The 16,665-nt window shown below is 41.9% G+C and overlaps 1 protein-coding gene across 8 annotated transcripts in view; it reads left to right on the top strand.

Moving 5' to 3' along the window:
- LYN (LYN proto-oncogene, Src family tyrosine kinase) overlaps positions 1 to 10,893 on the top strand; it is a 65,463-nt gene extending 54,570 nt beyond the window's left edge. For all 8 annotated transcript variants that reach the window (XM_084849502.1, XM_084849498.1, XM_084849495.1 and 5 more), the window contains 3 exons: positions 3,113 to 3,266; positions 4,241 to 4,372; positions 9,772 to 10,893. In XM_084849502.1, the coding sequence (XP_084705628.1) occupies positions 3,113 to 3,266; positions 4,241 to 4,372; positions 9,772 to 9,974 (489 nt within the window). In that variant the 3' untranslated portion in view covers positions 9,975 to 10,893. The remainder of the gene's footprint in view (positions 1 to 3,112; positions 3,267 to 4,240; positions 4,373 to 9,771) is intronic.
- Positions 10,894 to 16,665: the final 5,772 nt, after the last annotated feature.

Genomic DNA, 16,665 nt, shown 5'->3' with positions numbered 1-16,665 from the left:
AATGACTGGAACTAGACAAAGGTATGAATGACACATAGTATAAGTTTTAGGGTGCAATCCTATGCAGGTTTAGACAGGAAAAAGTCCTACAACTCCCAGCATTCCCCAATGCTGGGAGTTGTAGGACTTTTTCCTGTCTTAAACCTGCAAAGGATTGCACCCTTATTCCCTGTGCACTTGAAAAAATATTAATAATAAAAAGGTTCAGAGTTTAAGATCTTGGGGAAAGGTTTTAACCAAAAGAAATCATCCTTCTTGGGACGGATTGAAGTGAGGTCAATCTGTTTGTAACAGTTTAATATACTGAGAATATTTTTGAGAGAGAGACTTGGGTTCAAATCCTTGCTTAGCCATAAAAGCTCACAGGTTGGCCTTGGACAAGGTAACAGTCACTATGTCTCTGTCTAATCTTCCTCAAAAGGGTATTATGAGGATAAATGTACATTGCTGTTGCTCTTTGGAAGGAGGACAGAATATAATGATATGACTAATTTTCCTGCATTGCTTTATAATTTTAAATGAGTTCTGACCCTTCAGAATAGTTTCTTACCACTGTCTCTGTCCATTAACCCTTTCGCCCAACCATTTCCTGGCATTTTCTTCCCTGTAATTTTCTTTTTTCCTTATTTTTTTTCTTGATCCACATTTCCTGATGTGGATCAAGTTTATAATTATTGTCTTATATACTATCATATTTGCGCCAACTGCCCTGATTTTTCTGATCCCAGACTCTCATAAATCCATTGGGTTGGATTCAACCTGTGTTAGTCGCCTTTAGGTCCCATTGATACCAGTGTTTGAAGTAATCATGTCTAACCTAACTTCCATAGGTTTCAGTGAAACTCAAGTACAACTAATTTAGATCGGATCTAACCCAATGGCCCCTACTTGTCCCTATTTTTGCCCTTTGGAAAAACTAGGGGTGATGCCTTCTAAAACAAAAATGTGCTGGTGTATGCACATCTGCTCCAAAATTGCCATTCTTCATGTTCCAGTTCCCTCCCTCTCAGGTTAAACCTCTGTATAGGAAATGGATGCATGCTCAGTGTGAATTAATGCACAGGCATGAACACTAGGGCAGTGGTCTCCAAACTTTTTTGATCGTGCACCCCATCAGTAAAAAAATTTTGAGCACCCCCCCAATGCATGTATATTTATTTATAAATGATACACATGTACTACTGTACTAATACATTATGTATATTATAAAACATACACAAAAATAGAAATTAAAAAGGATGAGATAAAGATGAACTAAACAATATTTTATTTATTTATTTATTGCTTGCATTTATACCCCGCCTTTTTTCCTCTTGCAAGGAACCCAAGGCAGCTGACATTATCCTCCTCCTCTCCATTTTATCCTCACAACAACAACCCTGTGAGGTGGGTTGGGCTGAGAGTCTGCGACTGGTCCAAAGTCACCCAATTAATAATATTTTTAGTGAGAGCAATGTGATTGAATATGCTTCATTATTTTTGAAAATCTTGGTTTAACAGTTTGTGATACAGCAATTCAAAGGTCTGGTTCTAAGTTTGGTTTATTCCAATACTTGGTTTTAATGGCTGTCATAGCTGAAAAAGACATCTCACAAAGATGCATAGATCCAAATGGGAGAAGTGCATCGTTGGCTGTTCTTACTAAATCATGATACTCATTTTTCAATCCTATCTACCAATTATGCAAAAGTTTTTGCTGAAATTGAGCTAGTAAATTTCCATCTTCCCTGATGTCAATCAGTTGTTCTTGCAAACTAATTGGAAGGTGTTGCATTTCTATATTTTTAACAAATGGGTTCAAAACCCACTCAAACTCTTTGTTTGAAAGATTTTAAACAGGTTAGAAAATTCAGTTTCCAAGTTTTTAAAGTGTGCAGATATGAGAAATATTATAGGTGACACACATCGTTTCTGGCCACAAAATCACATACTTATGGAAACAATTCAAATATCCATTTTCAAAATGCCCCCTCCATAGCACAAGCTTCTTTTGAAAAGCAGTTACTTTCTCACTCATTGGTAAAACATCACCTTTACCTTGAAGGGACAGATTAAGTGTGTTTATTTTTTCAGAAATATATGCTAGGTAAGATACTCCTGACAGCCACTTATCATCACAGAAAAGGTCAGGAAATTTGGAACAACTTTGCTCTCCTTCAGCAGGATGGCAGCTGCTCTGGTGCCACAGCTGAGCAAGCAACGGCACCAACCTCTGCTGTGCCCGGCAGAGAGTGGCCCAGTTGCTCTTGGTGGCCCTGGAAGAGGCAGGATAGGACTGGAGCCGAGAGAGAAATGCCATGGAGCTTTTGTCTCGGCTCCTGCCCAATCCTGCTGCCTCCACCATCATTGCACACAATGGCAGCTCATTGGAGCAGCAGGAAACTGCTCAATTATCAGGCGGCTCGCACACGCGACTTTGCACTAGGGCACTGTGTAGGGCAGGGGTGCGGAACCTTTTTCAGCCTAAGGCTGAATTCCAAAAGTCTCAAGGGCTGTATCCCATCTGTGGATCGAACCAAAGGCAAGGTGAGCAGGGCCAAAATGCTTACATATTTAATGCCTACACAGAAGTAAGCAGGACAAACCTCTGCATGTCTACTCAGAAGTAAGCATGAGCAGCATGTTAATTCACAAGTAAGCAGGGCAAGCCTCTGCATTTCTTCTCAGAAGCATGCAGGACAAGCCTCAGAGGTAAGCTGGATTGAATCATTCAACAGCTTCCTCTCCAAGCTCTGTCCTCTCTCCCCAAAGCTCTTACCTCCATTCATCAGCGGATCAGAAATAAGAGCTTTTCACTGCTGGGAGAAGGGCCAGGGAGGAAGCTGGTGGGCTAGATGAGGGAACTCTCATGGGCCGTATTTGGCCTGTTGGCTGGAGGTTTGCCATCCATACTGTAGTGTAATAACCTGCTGTTAGGCAGTAATGCTTGATGTGAGAAAAAAATTGTTATAAGTACTCAAGATAGTCCCTATTTTCTTTTTTTCAGGAAAGTATGCATGTCATAGGCAATGTGTAAAAGTGGGAAGTGTTAAGTTAAAAAAAGAGAAGAGCTTGCCCCTGAGTGCTGAAGAAACACAGTACAAAAATTAAGACTCTTTGTTTGTCGTTACAGATCGCAGAAGGGATGGCGTACATAGAGAGAAAAAACTACATACATCGAGATCTGAGAGCAGCTAACGTTCTAGTGTCTGAGTCATTGATGTGCAAAATTGCTGATTTTGGACTCGCTAGAGTAATTGAAGATAATGAATATACAGCTAGGGAAGGTTTGTAGCACTTGATAATTTTAACCCCTATAAGAACAATTCTGTTAATGGCCACTTATTTAGACGCCTCTGACGGAATATCTCTACACGTGCAGCATAACCTCCACTGTCAGCCCAGGGGCAATTATGGTAAGAAAGGCGATGCCCTTGGCTGCCAGGAAGCAGTTTGTACTCAGTGGAGGCTGGCGGCTCCAATGTCGGTGGAGCTTTGAATCCACTCCAGATTCCAGCCAGAACTCTAAAGGACCCATCCAAGGTGCTTGGATAGCTCCTTTAGAGTTCTGACTGGGGTTTGACTGAAACCCAGAGCTGATGTATTGCCCCACTGCTATTGGAGCCGCCAGCCTCCACTGCTTGTGCTTGGTAGAGGTGGGATGAGAGGGCAGGGCTGGCCTGAAACACTTTGCTACCTGAGGTGAGTGACAAGTTTCACATATAGAAGCTGACCGTCTGACAGCTGAATTTTAGTTCAGTGCTGGGAACAGGAGAGCACCTTCCACTGCATATCAGGGCAGCAGGCTAGAATCATAGAACAGTAGGGTTGGAAGGGGCTTAAAAGACCATCGAGTCCAACCCCCTGCTCAATGCAGGAATCCAAGTCAGAGCATCCCCGACAGATGGCTGTCCAGCCTCATCTTGAATGCCTCCACTGTGGGAGAGCCCACCACCTCCCTAGGTAACCTTAGAGGCTGCAGGACAGACCAAGTGGCACACCCAGAACTGTCTTCCAACATGTCATAGCCTCTCCCTGCCAGCCCTCCAACATCTGCTGCCTGAAGTGGCCACCTCACCCTGACTAAGGATAAGGCCAGCCCTGTGAGAGAGGCAAGATGTATTGGGCCTCCACATGTTTTGTCATAGCTCTCCTCTGAATCCTTTCTGATTTCTCAGTCACCTTCCACTAATGAGTAGTTTCAAATGGCTACATGAATTAAATCCAGATTGAATAGGAATAGTGTGTTTTTTCCCCTTAGGTGCAAAGTTCCCTATCAAATGGACGGCACCAGAAGCCATTAACTATGGCTCCTTTACTATTAAGTCTGATGTGTGGTCCTTTGGAATTCTTCTATATGAAATAATTACTTACGGGAAAATCCCTTATCCAGGTATGTACACCTTTTTATTTACTGCTCTATTTGATTTACTCTCACTCTGTTTAGAGAAGTGTGTGGGGGGGAGCCAAAAAGCTGATCCCTGACGAAAAAAAATCCAAAATCCACAGGTGTAATCGGATGCCTGCAATACCTACCACTGACTCATTCATTCAGTCTGCAATCTCCATTTTGAGACTGGATCTATCTGAACTGCAGACCCTATGGCCTCCACATCTGGCCAAATTTTTGGACTCTCCCGTTGCTTCCCTCCCATCTTCCTTTTTCTACCAGCTTTGATTGTGGTCAGGTTGCCAACTCTGGCAAAAAAATGAAGGTACCTGCTGTGGGACTGGAGCAGAGCCTGCTGGTTCACAAGGCAGATCCCACAGCAAATCTGGAGGCAGAACCAGAGGGTGGAGCTTAATGATTTTGGGTGGGTCAGGAGCAAAACTCAGTGGTTTTTGGTGGTCCTGGGCTTGAGTACAATGCAAGAAGGTGCTCTGACCACTTACGGTGATTTTCTTAAGGGGGGGGGAGATTGACCTTGCCCCTTGCTTTTCTAGCACCAGGCCCCAAAGCACGGGTATGCATCTGTGTGCACATGTATGTCTGCAAACTTCGTGTTCCTTTCAGTACTTGGTTGTTGTTATTTTTTAAGTGAATGAATGTCTTGGTATCAGTCCTATTTATACAACGTAAGAGACTTATTCTATATCACGGCATCTAACTGCTTTCACCCTGCAGGCTGAATTCCATTTTGGAGAAGTTCTTCGGGGGCCACATTCCATTTGTGGGCAGGGCCAAAGGCAAAAAGGGGGGGGGGTCTAGAAATACCAGCATATTTTAGCTTAAAGCTCTTACTGCCCGTAACTAAGCCTTAAGATAAATATTTCAATCTTCTATCATAGAAAAAAAGAATGTGCAAAAGCCAGGAAAGCACCAAGGTCAAGGGAAAGGTGGTGGGGCCAGAGGAAGGGGTGGGACCTTCTGGGGAATCCCAAAGGGCTAAATTGGGACCCTAAGTGGGCCAGATTGGGCCCACGGGCCTGAGGTTCAACACCCCTGTTCTACAGCAAGATGTGGGTTTTGCTGTATCAGAGCTGGGATGGAAGCTAGAAGCAAGCACTGGGTTTGGAGCTAAACTTTATAGCAAAGGAAATGCGGGATGAGCTAGACAGCTCTGAGCTCTAGCGAAAAATTGAACTGACCTCAGATAAGGTTGTCTGCCGACTAAACAGGCCTAGCCTTGGAAGCCGCTGAACTCTCTGGGGGGATCAGCATGCATTCCATGAGAATATAGGTGAACAGTTTAGTTTTCTGCTAGGGAATCTTTGCATTGAGAGAAATAGGTATGGAAGTGAATGCTATGTGTCATCATTAAAATAATTGAACATCTGTAAAAAATGGTTGTAAAGCAAAACATTACTAATTTTTACTTCAGACTGGTTTTAAGTCCTTGGCATTTGAGCAGCGACTACATACTGTGTCCTGCTGCAATATCATTAAAGGGGAATTGGAGAGGTGTAATCCCAATGCTTTCCTCCCTGTGCACAGGCGTGCAAGTGTTGCACATGTGCATCTAGCCATTGGGGGAGCTGGGCTGCTGGCAGAACAGAATGCATGTTTGAACTTTTGTAAATCTCATTACTGTGCTAATTATGGTTTATACTGATTTTTGTCTTACATTAATTATGGATTTGTGCGCAAGTCACTTTGAGACTGTGTTTTGTGGTGGGAAGCAAAGCAACACATACATTTAGTTAATAAATAAAATTCAAGGATTTGCATCACATCATCTCCCCTCCTGGTTCTATAGAGTGAGTCAGTCAGAGGTAAAGATGTAAAATTTCCAGAAATTTTGAGGCTATGAGAAAAAAAAAAAAATCAGGGGGGGGGGAGGGATAGAAAAATAAGCAATACTCTTTTTTTGTGCTTTTTACAGATCTAACGTCACTTTGTTGGTTTAAGACAGCCTTCCCAAACCTCGTGCCCACCAAATATTTTGGATTTCAGCTCCCATCAGCTTCAGGTAGCATGGCCAATGGTCAGGAATGCTGGGCACTGTAGTCCAAAACTTTCAGAGGGCACCAGGTTGGGGAGGAATGCTTAGGAACATAAAGCAGCCTTTCTGTGCCTAAAGTTATTTTATGTATGACCTAGTTTGCTCATAAAATTATAATTATATTTTAAAACTTTTAAAAGTAAACTCACTTAGTAAATTTGTAATTATTGTCTGAATAGATTAGAACTACATTGAGGGAGCAATTCTATGGCCACTAGACAGCAGCTAGACGGCCATAGGATATGCTCACATGTTGGGAAATGGAACATAAATAGGCTGACCATATTTCCTTGAGACAAAAACGGGATATTGGTATGACAAAAATGGGACGGGGTTATGTAATATTCCGTATTCATGAAAAACCACAATATAACAAAACAACTGCAGCTCCCTTTGTGGTCTCTCAGGCTATAAGAGACCTAAAAAACAACCTAAACTCACTGCAAAAGAACATGAAAAGGGGCGCAAATGAACAACACTAATTTATTGCATATACACAAAAAGGCCCTCATAAATATACATATATAAAATACTTATAAAATATCACATGAGCAGTAAACAAATCTGTATGGCATACCACACTGAACACTCTAATGCAGGACTGCAGTGGCCAGACTGCAAAAAATCATAAACATACACCAAAAAGAAAAAAAAAAAAGGAATGAACACTCTGACTGCTATCACAAGCCGGTATATGCTAACGTCCCACCGGAGAGTTCTGCTGTAATAAAAAAATAGCTAGCAGCCTGTTGAACCGAAATATGAGTCTGAAAAGTCCGAATCAAACTGAATGTAGGGCAGAAAGAATCTCTATGGGCGGAATGATGGTAGAAATAACAGTAAGACTCACCCTCCTGGCTCCCACATGTTGAATGGGGCTTAGCGACTGCCTCTTGAATTCCCCACCACTGCAGACAAGCAAGGGGGTGGTGTCTGATCGTTGCTAGCTCAAGAAGCCTGGCCCAGACTGGAGAAAGTAAATGGAACTTCCTCTTTTGTCACACTAGTAGTTTTACTGCATGCATTGATTAGCATAGAGCCTTATGATAAACGCGTTGTGTTTTACAAAAAATTAAAAATAGGACAAAATTGACATTTATATTAAAATAACAGAACGGTTGGGAAATATGAAAAAAAAACACGGTACTGTCCGGTTTGACACGGTACGTATGGTCAGCCAAAACATAAATGTCTATCAGAAAAATGTTAGAAAGCTGACATTTCAAGTCAGACCATGGGTCCATCTAGCTCAGATGGTCTACACCACGAGTGGGGAACCAGTGGCCTTCAAGAAGTTGTTAGACTACAGCTCCCATTATGTCTGACCACTGACCATACTGGCTGGGGTTGATGGAAACTGGAGTCTAACAACATCTGACAGGCCACTGGTTCCCTACCCCTGATCTATACAGCCTGGCCGCACCCCTCTAGGACTTCAGATAGGGGCAGTATCCAATGCTGTCCCAGTTCTAGCACTAATGACATTGTGATAGCACAAACCAACACTACTGCAAAGTCATGAGCACTTTTTAGGCAAAGGGCAAAAGTGTCAATTAGCCACAAAAATTTGGTGACAAATCACTGCTTTTTCCCTTTGCCTAGCAAGTGCCAATAATACTTCACTAGCATTGGTTTACAATATGCAATGTCGTTAGCACTAGTCCTGTGGCAGCATTGGATACTGACCAGTTTTTTTTCCCAGCCCTACCTGGAGATGCCAGAAATTGAACCTGGGACTTTCTGTATGCAAAGAATTTGCTGTGCCACTTTATTTCTTTAACTGTCAATACTCTTCTTGCATTCACATCCAAATGCCAAAGCAAGGGAGTTTTCTTTTGTCCTTGCACTAGTCTTGCATCTACCAGCCTTTTCACTTTTCACTCATGGGAGGACTCTTACAAGTCGCTGTCATAAGTAAAATCATAGTGTGTTAAAGAATGATTTGCTGGGTTCATCCAGAATTCAAAATATGGCCTGGAAGTAGATATATCATGTTTCTTTCCAAGTTAAGATCCTAGAACAAAAATTGCAATGTGGGAATTGATATTTGGCTGGCAAAATAACTTTACATGGGGAATAACAGTTCATACTTCAATGTTTAAACTGTCCTCTTGTTCTGGATTGTCACCTAGTATGGGTGGAATAGGTAGAGTGCCTGGGGAGGTTTCCAATGGAGAACAGAGAACTGGAGACACATATTATGTAATATGTTTATTTACTAATATACATGTTGGGCAGGCAGTGATAATCTGAAGCACAAGCAATGCTCTCAAACCTCAAGTCTGCTTCTTCCAGTCAGCATCAAAACCTTAAACCTCTATGTTTCCCCCATCTGTATCAAACTATACTTTTACCTATCTGAATGTACACACTATCATGAAGAGAAACGGTCATGGTTGGGGTGTTTGCATAAAAAGGAGGGAGACTTTACTGTTTACTGTATTATGGAAAGAAAAAAAAAGAAAAAACTTGACAAAAAACAGTTCAGCTTAATGACTATTGTAGCCTCACCAGGCCTATACAGAAAGCTGCTTTATGTAAGGCAGCACATACCAGTATGGTTAGAGAGGATTTCATGTTGGGTTAGTTTTGATCTTTCCATAAAATTGGGATTGGGCAAGCTTGGGGGGATAAATTGAGGTGAATTTTGCTTAGACATGTAGTAGCATGTAGCTTAATAGTGAATTCCCTTTCTCCAAAGGGAGCTTAAAGTAAATAGGAAGAAGCTTGCTTTCTTTTTAGTTCATTTTCTCTGTCTCCCTGGTCTTTTTATATTTCAAGCTTTTGGAAACAAGTTTTTGGATGTCTGCCCAACAATATAGGCCTTCGTGGTCTTTTTGGGAAGGGCAGGCTCCACATGTTCAAGCAAGTCCAAGTAGGGAAAGACTTGGTAATCGGCTGAAATTTAGGAAACTTTATGTCAGTGTGCTGAAAGCTTCTGAAATGTGGGACTACTGGGACAATTTCAACCAGGGAGATCTACTATATCGTTGGAGAATTTTGCTTAGACATGTAGTAGCATGTAATTTGGAAAAGCTCTTGGATGACAGAATAAACTTATAATTTAGTTTTGAATCCCTTTGTGAATCTTCCAGAGTTACTTATTCAGTCTGCATCTTTCTTTCACTTTGTCTGAGAAATTAAGGAATAAAGGATCTTAATTTCTTATTAATGACATTTCCCAGTAATAAAAGCATGATTGTTCAACAAATGAATTGGATATAAGGGCTGGAAGCACAGAGTATTAGTCTAGAAAAAACCCCACTACCACCACCCCAAACTCAGAACTGTTTGCTCTGACATAGCCAAATGAACCAGTTTAAAGAAGTCTTTACTTTTATCATTTCAGGTATGAGTAATTCTGATGTAATGATGGCTCTTCAACGTGGGTACCGCATGCCACGCATGGAAGCCTGCCCAGCTGAGCTCTATGATATCATGAAAACATGCTGGAAAGATAAAGCAGAAGAGAGACCAACCTTTGAATATTTACAGAGTGTCCTTGATGACTTCTACACAGCTACAGAAGGACAATACCAGCAGCAGCCATAGAAAAAAAGCAGATTGGCAGAGACCTCTTAAAAGGACAATGTGGTTGAGCCAGTTACTTTTAAGCAGTGGGATACCCTAATTGCTTGTGGTTGCTGAAACTGAAGGCTGCAACTCAAATGGACAATGCAAATGATCAACATCTTGCTTAAGGGTTTAAGTTCCCTGTTGATGATGCTTTCTTTGTATTTTGCTTAAACAATCATCTAGATAAGATGAACTTTGATGCACCAGAAGAAAGGCACCTCAATACAAACAAATATATAAAGACACAGCTGCAAGTGTAATGAAGAGAAACAACAGTGCATGAAGGCAATCAGAATTTACAACAGGTGACCAAGCACAAGATGCATCCTAAAAATGGTCTGTTTTAGGGCCAAACTAGATGTTACACAGGAGATGCACAAGCAACCTCTGCCTGGCTTATTTTTACTGAAAAGCTGCTGAGACAGTAGTAGGAAAGAAAGGCTGCATAATCTGTTTATCTTCCTGCCATTTCTTTGCTCAAAATTCCCTTTACTTGCCTAAGTGCAGGATAAAAGAAATGGGAGCCACATCTCTCTTCACCCACAGGTGGAAAACCAGCTTGGAGGACAAACTATGAGTAGACAATCTGTGGTGGAGAGAAGATTTAATCAGCCCCACCCCAGTCTGCTCACCCTGGCAGCCTGATGCAACTGCTTGTCATGTAAATATGGTGGGTGTGCGTGTGTGTGTATGTCTCTTATGTAACATCTAGCTTGGCCTACTTTCTGTTACTCCTTCTAGAAGTAGGTTAGATGAAGGGAGTTTAAATGTTAAAGGTTGCTGTAGCATCTGTGCAAGTGTACTTTTTTAACCTTAATGTGCAATTGGATTGTAACAACGATGTAATGTGTTAAATTGGCATAAAAAAAAAACATATCCTGCTTTCAGAAGGTAACCATGATTTGTAAGCATGGAACTGTTTTTTGTACAACATTTCCCTCCAATCTAGCATGTCAAAGCAGTTCATTCAAAGGCCCCAGTGTAGAATCTTAAATGCAGTACATTTACCAGTGATAACTGATTATCTAGGAGAAACTTGTTCACGGCTTACTTTTTTAAAAATTGATCGTGATAACTGAAGTGTTGAAAGTCTTTGTAGAACTTTTTCTACCAACGTGCCTCAGTGCTGCCTTTTTAAAGGCAACATTTTAAAACGAGTAGCTGTGATTAAAAGTGCTGTGATTAACTAACGGTGCAAAGAGGTTAGTTTCACTTTAAAATGGACTTGGGCAACATTTCCTGACTTTACAACTACCTTGGATTGTCACTGTTCTCATTCTTGGCTACATACTGAATTCCCATTTTGTAAAATGTAGTGTTTGGTGTTGAAAAAGGCACAGCTAAAATAATGTTTCCCCTAGGAAGTACAACCAGTTATTACAACCAAAGTGTATATATTTTGTTGCACAAATTATGTAAGATGGGGGAGATGCACTTGCAAATCAGACTTTAAAGCATCAATTGTAGCAGATAGTGTTCAGATCAAACCAAGAACTGGATAAGAGGAACACCAAAGTTAGCTCACTACTCTGTGCCTTGGCTGTTCTCTGAGTAGGTTTATATTTTTCTTTACCATGCTAAGAACTGAGAGTATAATGTTACTGAGAACTCTTCCTCAGTAGGGGACTCTGAACTGTTTATTCACAATTTGGTTACTATTGGAGCATCATGATTTGAACTATGTTCACTGCACAAACCAATATTGTTGTACACATGCTGTTTATTATTTTTAAATGAAGGAATCCAGTTGGCAGACTGGTAACCAGACTGTCAGCATGTAAATACTATTTCAGTTTTATTGTGATTTTAATAAATACGCATTCTTGAAAATTTGAACCTGAAAGTTTTGAGTATGTTCTAAGTTATAAACGCAAAGATAAAGGATATGTTTCTGCTACAAAGGTGAGCTAGTTTAACTACCCTGGCTGTAGTGTAATGGAAGTAATCCAGTAGGTGTACGTAAGCTCATTAGGAACACAGGTAGTTGCCCTTAAGTAAGACAAGTGGTCCATTTAGCCGATATTGACCCAGTTCACACATAATGATAAACCATGGGTTGTTTAAAAAGGTTGTCGGGGTCACATGGGAATGAGCAAGTGCACTGCCTCTCACCGCTTCTGCTTTGCATCCAGGTTAGAAAACAACCTAGGAACATGACATTTTTCACTGAAACCTTACTCAGAAATTTAGGAACCATGGATAATCAAGGCTTGTAAGGGAGAGTGGGATCACATTTCTTGACCATAAAACGACATTTTAGTGTTTCCCTCTTTCCTAGTATGTAGTAAGTATTGACTACTGCAAACTCTAAAAATATAGCTGATACATAATGGAACCGGACGTCAGTAAAAATGCAGAGGGTGAGGATGGGGTGGGGACTTTGGATTTTGTCAGTCCAAGTCCATCCTTGATCCACACCTTGCATACCCCTTGTTCTCCCTATTGCTGTCAGATCATCAACAGTGGAGGGGTGATGGCTGCAGACATTTTCACCCCTGAAATGAGGTGGCCTCCAGTGGCAGACTTCTACATCAGACTGCAGACCTTTCTTCCCACCTGTGGGGAGGAATGTGCACAATATTCTGTAGCTCCTGAAACACCCTCCCAGGGACCATAGGATCACACCCTTAAACATTTTGCTTTTAAAGATCTGAAAGACACAATAATGTGAATAGGCTTTATTTTTGGTTTATAAGATTTTGCTATGGTGATACTATCATGACGTATCTGCCTTGACCTACACCTGTCTTCAGGTAAATCACACCCACACCAGGTCCTCTGAATAATTAACTTTTTTCCCTGATATAATCCAGGATGGATCAATAATTCTGGCCAGTCTATGCATACAACGTGGCTAACAAAAAAGTATATCAAAATACTCTCCAGCCAAAGCTAACTCTCCCTCTCCCTAGGATCTCTTAAGGGTGCATGGCTGGCTGAGACTTGCTGAGAATTGTAGGATTTTTTTTCCTATCCAAACATGCATAAGTTTGAACCTTAAATAAAATCCAAGCATTGGTTTTTGCATAATATCCAGATAATCTACCAGTCTGACAGTTAGTGGTGAAACATCTAAAATTTGTTAAGTGTTGCCTGTGTTGAGCCAATGGCGGCAATTAATTAGCATCAAGGCACATATCACATGAGGAATAGATTTAAGGGATTAGACCTGATAGACAGAGTGCCTGAGGAACTATGGACGGAGGTCCGTAACATTGTTCAGGAGGCAGCAACTCAATCCATCCCAAAGAAAAAGACATGCAAGAAAGCCAAGTGGCTGTCTGAGGAGGCTTTACAAGTAGCTGAAGAAAGAAGGGAAGCGAAAAGCAAAGGAGAAAGGGGAAGATATATCCAACTGAATGCAGAGTTCCAGAGAATAGCAAGGAGAGACAAGAAGGCCTTCTTAAATGAACAATGTAAAGAAATTGAGGAAAACAACAGAATGGGAAAGACTAGAGATCTAGTCCAAGAAAATCGGAGATCTCAACTGAAGGTTTTGTGCAAAGACGGGCATGACAAAGGACAAAGAAGGCAGGGACCTAACAGAAGCAGATGAGATTAAGAAGAGATGGAAAGAGTACACAGAAGAACTATACAGGAAAGATCTTAATGTCCCTGATAGCCATGATAGTGCGGTCACTGAACTTGAGCTGGACATCCTCGAGAGTGAAGTCAAGTGGGCCTTAGGAAGCATTAGTAACAACAAAGCTAGCAGACATAACAGCATTCCAGCTGAGCTATTTAAAATCCTAAAAGATGATGCTGTTGAAGTGCTGCACTCAATATGCCAACAAATCTGGAACACTCAACAGTGGCCACAAGACTGGAAAAGGTCAGTTTACATTCCAATTCCAAAGAAGGGCAACGCCAAAGAGTGTTCAAACTACCGCACAATTGCGCTCATTTCACATGCCAGCAAGGTGATGCTCAAAATCCTACAAGCTAGGCTTCAGCAGTATGTGAACCGAGAACTACCGGAAGTACAAGCTGGGTTTCGAAGAGGCAGAGGAACTCGAGATCAAATCGCCAACATTCGCTGGATCATGGAGAAAGCAAGAATTCCAGAAAAACGTCTATTTCTGCTTCATTGACTACACTAAAGCCTTTGATTGTGTGGATCACAACAAACTGTGGCAAATTCTTAAAGTGATGGGAGTACCAGACCACCTTACCTGTCTCCTGAGAAACCTGTACGAGGGTCAAGAAGCAACAGTAAGAACCGGACATGGAACAACCGAGTGGTTCAAAACTGGGACAGGAGTACGACAAGGCTGCATATTGTCACCCTGCTTATTTAACTTATATGCAGAGTACATCATGAGAAACGCTGGGTTGGATGAATCTCAGGTCGGAATTAAGATTGCCAGGAGAATTATCAACAACCTCCGATATGCAGACGATACTACCCTAATGGCAGAAAGCGAAGAGGATCTAAAGAGCCTCTTGTTGAGGGTGAAAGAGGAGAGTGCAAAAGCTGGTCTGAAACTCAACATTAAAAAAACGAAGATCATGTCATCTGGCCCCATCACTTCCTGGCATATAGAAGGGGACGAAATGGAAGCAGTGACAGATTTTACTTTCTTGGGCTCCAAGATCACCGCAGACAGTGACTGTAGCCATGAAATTAAAAGACACTTGCTCCTTGGGAGGATAGCTATGGCAAGCCTAGAAAGCATAGTAAGAAGCAGAGACATCACCTTGCCGACAAAGGTCCGTCTAATCAAAGCTACGGTTTTCCCAGTAGTAATGTATGGCTGTGAGAGCTGGACTATAAGGAAGGCTGAGCGCCGAAGAATCGATGCTTTCGAACTGTGGTGCTGGAGAAGACTCTTACGAGTCCCCTGGACTGCAAGGAGGTCAAATCAGTCCATCCTAAAGAAAATCAACCCTGAGTGCTCATTGGAAGGACAGATACTGAAGCTGAAGCTCAAATATTTTGGCCACTTAATGTGAAGAGAAAACTCCCTGGAAAAGACCCTGATGCTGGGAAAGACTGAAGGCAAAAGGAGAAGGGGACGACAGAGGATGAGATGGCTAGATAGCATCACCGATGCAATGAATATGAACTTGAGCACACTCCGGGAGAGAGCGCAGGACAGGAAGACCTGGCGTGCTATGGTCCATGGGGTCATGAAGAGTCAGACACAACTGAACAACAACAACATATATCACATACTGAAGTCTCGTTTGGGTGGACTCCCTGGCTTCTTTTAATGGTTTTAGTTTTTACAATGTAATTTGAAAGAACTATTGAGGCCAGGCAGTAAAAGAGTGTTCAAACTACCATACAATTGTGTTCATTTCACATGCCAGCAAGGTTATGCTCAAAATCCTACAAGCTAGGATTCAGCAGCATGTGAACCGAGAACTACCGGAAGTACAAGCTGGGTTTCGGAGAGGCAGAGGAACTTGAGATCAAATTGCCACCATTCGCTGGATCATGGAGAAAGCAAGAGAATTCCAGAAAAACGTCTATTTCTGCTTCATTGACTACGCTAAAGCCTTTGACTGTGTGGATCACAACAAACTCTGGCAAATTCTTAAAGAGATGGGAGTACCAGACCATCTCACCTGTCTCCTGAGAAACCTGTACAAGGGTCAAGAAGCGACAGTAAGAACTGCATATGGAACAACCGATTGGTTCAAAATTGGGACAGGAGTACAACAAGGCTGCATATTGTCGCCCTGCTTATTTAACTTATATGCAGAGTACATCATGAGAAACGCTGGGTTGGATGAATCACAGGTCAGAATTAAGATTGCCAGGAGAATTATCAACAACCTCAGATATGCAGATGATACCACCCTAATGGCAGAAAGCGAAGAGGATCTAAAGAGCCTCTTGTTGAAGGTGAAAGTGGAGAGTGCAAAAGCTGGTCTGAAACTCAACATTAAAAAAACGAAGATCATGTCATCTGGCCCCATCACTTCCTGGCATATAGAAGGGGACGAAATGGAAGCAGTGACAGATTTTATTTTCTTGGGCTCCAAGATCACCGCAGATGGTGACTGTAGCCATGAAATTAAAAGACACTTGCTCCTTGGGAGGAAAGCTATGGCAAACCTAGAAAGCATAGTAAGAAGCAGAGACGTCACCTTGCCGACAAAGGTCCATCTAATCAAAGCTACGGTTTTCCCAGTAGCAACGTATGGCTGTGAGAGCTGGACTATAAGGAAGGCTGAGCGCCGAAGAATCGATGCTTTCGAACTGTGGTGCTGGAGAAGACTCTTACGAGTCCCCTGGACTGCAAGGAGGTCAAATCAGTCCATCCTAAAGGAAGTCAACCCTGAGTGCTCATTGGAAGGACAGATACTGAAGCTGAAGCTCAAATATTTTGGCCACTTAATGCGAAGAAAAAAGTCACTGGAAAAGACCCTGATGCTGGGAAGATTGAAGGCAAAAGGAGAAGGGGACGGCAGAGGATGAGATGGCTAGATAGCATCACCGATGCAATGAATATGAACTTGAGCACGCTCCGGGAGAGAGCGCAGGACAGGAAGGCCTGGCGTGCTATGGTCCATGGGGTTACGAAGAACCAGACACAATTTAGTGACTGAACAAAGTAAACAGTGACATTTCAATTTCAGCAAGTACTATGCATGTGATTTAGTCTGACTTAATTATCTCTACTTAGATAATGTTTTAGTTTATTTACTGCCACTTGTC

This window comes from Heloderma suspectum, chromosome 4 (genome assembly GCF_057233095.1).
Source record: "Heloderma suspectum isolate Gila_16-S chromosome 4, 16-S_ref, whole genome shotgun sequence".
NCBI classification, from domain to species: Eukaryota; Metazoa; Chordata; class Lepidosauria; order Squamata; family Helodermatidae; genus Heloderma; species Heloderma suspectum.
Note: the sequence above shows the minus strand (reverse complement) of the source record. Positions and strands in the feature narration are given on the sequence as shown.